This window comes from Mus caroli, chromosome 8, assembly GCF_900094665.2.
Source record: "Mus caroli chromosome 8, CAROLI_EIJ_v1.1, whole genome shotgun sequence".
In the NCBI taxonomy this organism is placed as follows: Eukaryota; Metazoa; Chordata; class Mammalia; order Rodentia; family Muridae; genus Mus; species Mus caroli.
The window spans coordinates 108,218,663-108,222,680 of NC_034577.1; the positions used below are offsets into that span (position 1 = coordinate 108,218,663).

Below are 4,018 nucleotides of genomic sequence, written 5' to 3' on the forward strand. Positions count from 1 at the left end.
GCCGCAGCACACGTATGGAGTGCAGAGGATAGCAGATAGCATCTTCGTGGTGTTGGTTTTCTCCTAATACCTTTATGTGGGTCTGAGGATGAAACTCAGGTCCCAGGCCAGAGCAGCAAGTACCTATACCTACTGAGCTATCTAGTCAGCCCGTTGGCGGGGGTGGGGTGGGGGTGTGTGTGGTTGTTTGTTGGTATTCACTTGGGATTTTGTTGGTTTTGTTTTTGTTGTTGTTTGTTTGTTTTTCTGAGACAACGTCTCACTCTGTAGTTCAGGCTGGTCTAGAACTCACCATGGAGCCCAGGCTGATCTTGAGCTCAAGGCAATCCTCCCGCCCCAGCCTTTCAAGTGCAGGGACTGTCGACATGAGCTAGCACCCCTGGCGTCCACATTAGTTTGGGGATTTGTTTTAACAGTGATGGGAATGGAATCTGGTGCCTCACAGCACCTGCAGAGATGCTCCCCGTTGCTATGTTCAAACAGCGCCCCCCTGTGGGACACATCTTGGTTTACCAGTTGTGTCTGCTCTTAGATGTTAAAGATTGTGAAGGTAGCGATTTCCTCTGCGGTGCTCACTGCAGCATACCTAGCACCCAGAACAAAGCCTGACATCGGGCACCTGTCTGTTATAAACACGAGTGAGCAAATGAGTATCTTTTTTCCTTGAAGGAGCCCCACACATCACGGGAGCCTCCAGTCATTGTGTAGTGCTCAGACAACCGTGAAGCTATTGGCTTGCAAGTGAACAGTCAATGTTGTGTGTGTGGCCACACCTCCTGCCTTCTTGCTGAGCCCCGGGAGATGGGGACAAAGGGGAAACTGGCCACTCCCTTTGGGTGCAGAGGGGAGGTGTTTGGAAATGAAGCCTACTTGCCTTGTGTGTGTGTGTGTTTTCTGTCCACAGTCAGACTGAGTCATTATCATTATCATTATCACTTTAACGGCCTAGCGAACTGCATATTCTTTGACAGAGCACCCCACACAGGCTATACTCCCTCAGAAGGGTTTACACGCACCTCGCCCTGGACAGGGCACACTGTTTATGCCATGTGATGTCTTGCTGAGTATGCCTGCACCACTCATGGTGCCTCAGCTGGGAAGAAAGTTCCACTTGAGCTAAGACCCACACAGAGCTTCTGTGACAGTCCCCAAATGCCCAAGGCCACAGGGGGAAACCTATGGCAACCAAAATGCTATGGTAAAGGGAGTGAGCTGCCCCACACCACCCACCCTCTTCCTATCCACTGCCCGTCTGGGCGTGGTTGTCATGGCTGTCATGGCTTACTGGATGGTTGGCATGCAGCATAGGTAGGGTCTTTGATGGTTTACCCACTGTGAACCTTTGCAAAAATAAAAATGTCCTTTGAGATTTGCTTGTCTTGTGACCCTGCCACTCTCTGCTGCCATTTACAAGTCAGGGTCAGTGGATGTGCGGAAGGGTCTATGAGACAGATCCAGCTCTGCCATTGAGGAAGCTACAACTTCAGATGTTCAAAGAGTCACAGTGCCTCCCTCTCTGTTCTCTCTCTCTCCTCTCTCTCTCTCTCTCTCTCTCTCTCTCTCTCTCTCTCTCTCTCTCTCTCTCTTTCTCCCTCCCTCCCTCTCCCTCTCTCTCTCTCTCCCCTTTCCTTTTCTTTCTCTTTCTCTCCCCCAACTCTCTCTCTTCCTCTATTTGCCTCTTCCTTTTTCTCTCCTCTCTCTTCTCCCTCTCCCTTAACTCCCCCCTTCACGTGTGTGTGTGTGTGTGTGTGTGTGTGTGTGTGTGTGTGTGTGTGTGTGTTGAGGACTATGACCTGGTATGCCCCTACCCATGGTGTCTCTTTATCCATTTAACCTTTTTATATATCCTACATTGGGAAAAAGTCATTGTGTCGCTGGGTTTGGGCAGGTGCTGCTATTGCATGCTGCCCTTCTGGTCTGATGACTGGGCCAGTGCTTTGGTGATGACAAAGACTTAGGAGTCCCTCAGCCTGCCAACCTCTCTCATTATAGAACATACTCGACTGCATCTCCCTGACACGGACAATCCCCATTCTTAGAGAAGATGAGTCTGGGAGCTGAGGGAAGAGCAGAGCCTCTGGCTGGTACCTGAGTGCAGGCAGAAGCAGTACTCCACAGGGCCCAGGGCTGCGGGAGTGCTGCAGGAGACAGTAAAGCTCGTCAGCACAGAACCTTCCTCCGGGTCAATCGTGCAGGCAGGCACCTTAGGTCGAGGTAGCATGCTGATCACGTACGTGTCCTCCCCGTAGGCGTGGCTGGTCAGTGCTGGGAAGGGAAGATTCATTGGGCTTAGGGGGCTGCGTGTCCAAAACTTTAACCCCTCTTCAGGATGACCTGGGAACTTGTTAAACAGTGATATCTGGCGCTCTACAGACCAGCAAACAGCTTCTGACATATTTAAAGATTCTGGAGTAGGCCCCCAAATACTCCTATCTAACAGTTGTCCCTGATGCAGGCCCCCAGGCTCACTGAGGAAATGGGCAGACGTGGGGCTGGAGTTCTGCTATTTCCTATCTAAGTGGCCTTGGCTTGACCTCTGTCATCTGTAAAAGCGGAACCAATAATATAACTTCCTCATAGGACGACATGAGCAGATTACCCAGAAGTCAGATCACCGGGGAGGAGCCGAGGCTGGAGCTGGGAGCAGGTGGATGCTACCCAGAAGTCATCTGTTTCCAGCCTCATGCCCTCGGCACTGTGAGCCCCTGTCTGTCCTGCAGCAATGAACCACCCCATCTGACACATCCACAGGGTTCCAAAGAGCACTGGCCACAGAGCTGAGCAAAGGGGAATCTTCTTCCCTTTTAATGTTTTTATTTATTTTATTTTATTTTATTTTATTTTATATGTGCATTAGTGCTTCGCCTGCATGTCTATCTATCTGTCTGTCTATGAGAGAGCAACAGATCCTCTGGAGCTGGAGTTATGAACAGTTGTGAGCAGCCATGTAGGCGCTGGGACTTGAACCCAGGACCTCCGGAAGAGCAGCCAGTGCTCTTAACCATTGAGCCATCCCTACACCTCCCACAAAGGAAAAATCTTAATTGGTTACAACTTAAAATCTTGGCCTAACCCGAGTTGAGGAGGTCTGAGGTTGAGCAGGTATGTTCAGCACACAAGTGCCCACCTCGGTTTGTCTGGTTGTGGTTGCTCTGTGGGCTGCGTTAGGAAATACAGAACCAACGGGCACACAGGTAGCACTTGCCTGCAGTCCTGACACTAAGGTAACAGAGTCAAAGAAAGTGTTCTTAGAAAGCATAGCCATCTTTGTTCTGTGACTGTCTGAGCACTGAGTAACCCTGACTTGTGGTGGCACACACAGGTGGACTTAGAATGACCAGCCTGTACCACCAGCATTCTGCCAATCTTCTTGCATGACAATTCCAGGACAGACATTTACATCACCCCAGATGCACACATGGGGAAACTGAGGCAACATGAAGTCAAATCCTTTGCTCAAAGTCTTGTAGGCAGAAAATTCCATACCTTGCTCCATGCCAGACCAAAGCCCCTTATTTTAGTGTTTCCAAGTTTGTCCTGGTCCTGTAACAAGAGATGGGGTGAGCACTCCTCACCTGTGACCCGGATGGGAATAACAGGCCCCCAGCTCTGCAGGAAGCTGCTGTTCAGCAATAACACGGAGGAGTTGCCATGAAGGAGGGTCAACGACCGTGGCCAAAATCCTCGGAGTCTGCAGGCAGCTGGGAGGGGCTCAGCCTGCAAGGGAAGAGCTCTCAGACCCTCAGAGTCTGTTAGGTAGGTCCCTGGACATCCTCAGCCCTGTGGCTTCCAAGTCCCTGGGCCTGTCAGATTTCTTTCTGATGAGCTAATGGCAGCTTATCAGAAAAGTGACCTAAGAGTGCAGGGTGAACTCTCTGGGGAATTGGCTGAGCCAGTAAACAGGGCAGAGAAGAGGGTGAGAGCAAGTGCAGTGTGGTGTGGTGCACGCTTTTAATCCCAGCACTTGGATTAAAGTGTCCCCCAACAAAGAAGACGGAGGAGGAGGAGGAGGAGGAGG

General features: G+C 50.8%; 1 protein-coding gene across 1 annotated transcript in view; it reads right to left on the reverse strand.

Annotated features, from left to right (window-relative positions):
- The window catches only part of Pkd1l2 (polycystin 1 like 2), an 81,612-nt gene that overhangs the window by 51,659 nt on the left and 25,935 nt on the right, over positions 1–4,018 (reverse strand). Inside the window, 2 exon segments of the mRNA XM_021170683.1 lie at positions 2,089–2,265; positions 3,576–3,717. Of these exon segments, the coding sequence (XP_021026342.1) occupies positions 2,089–2,265; positions 3,576–3,717 (319 nt within the window).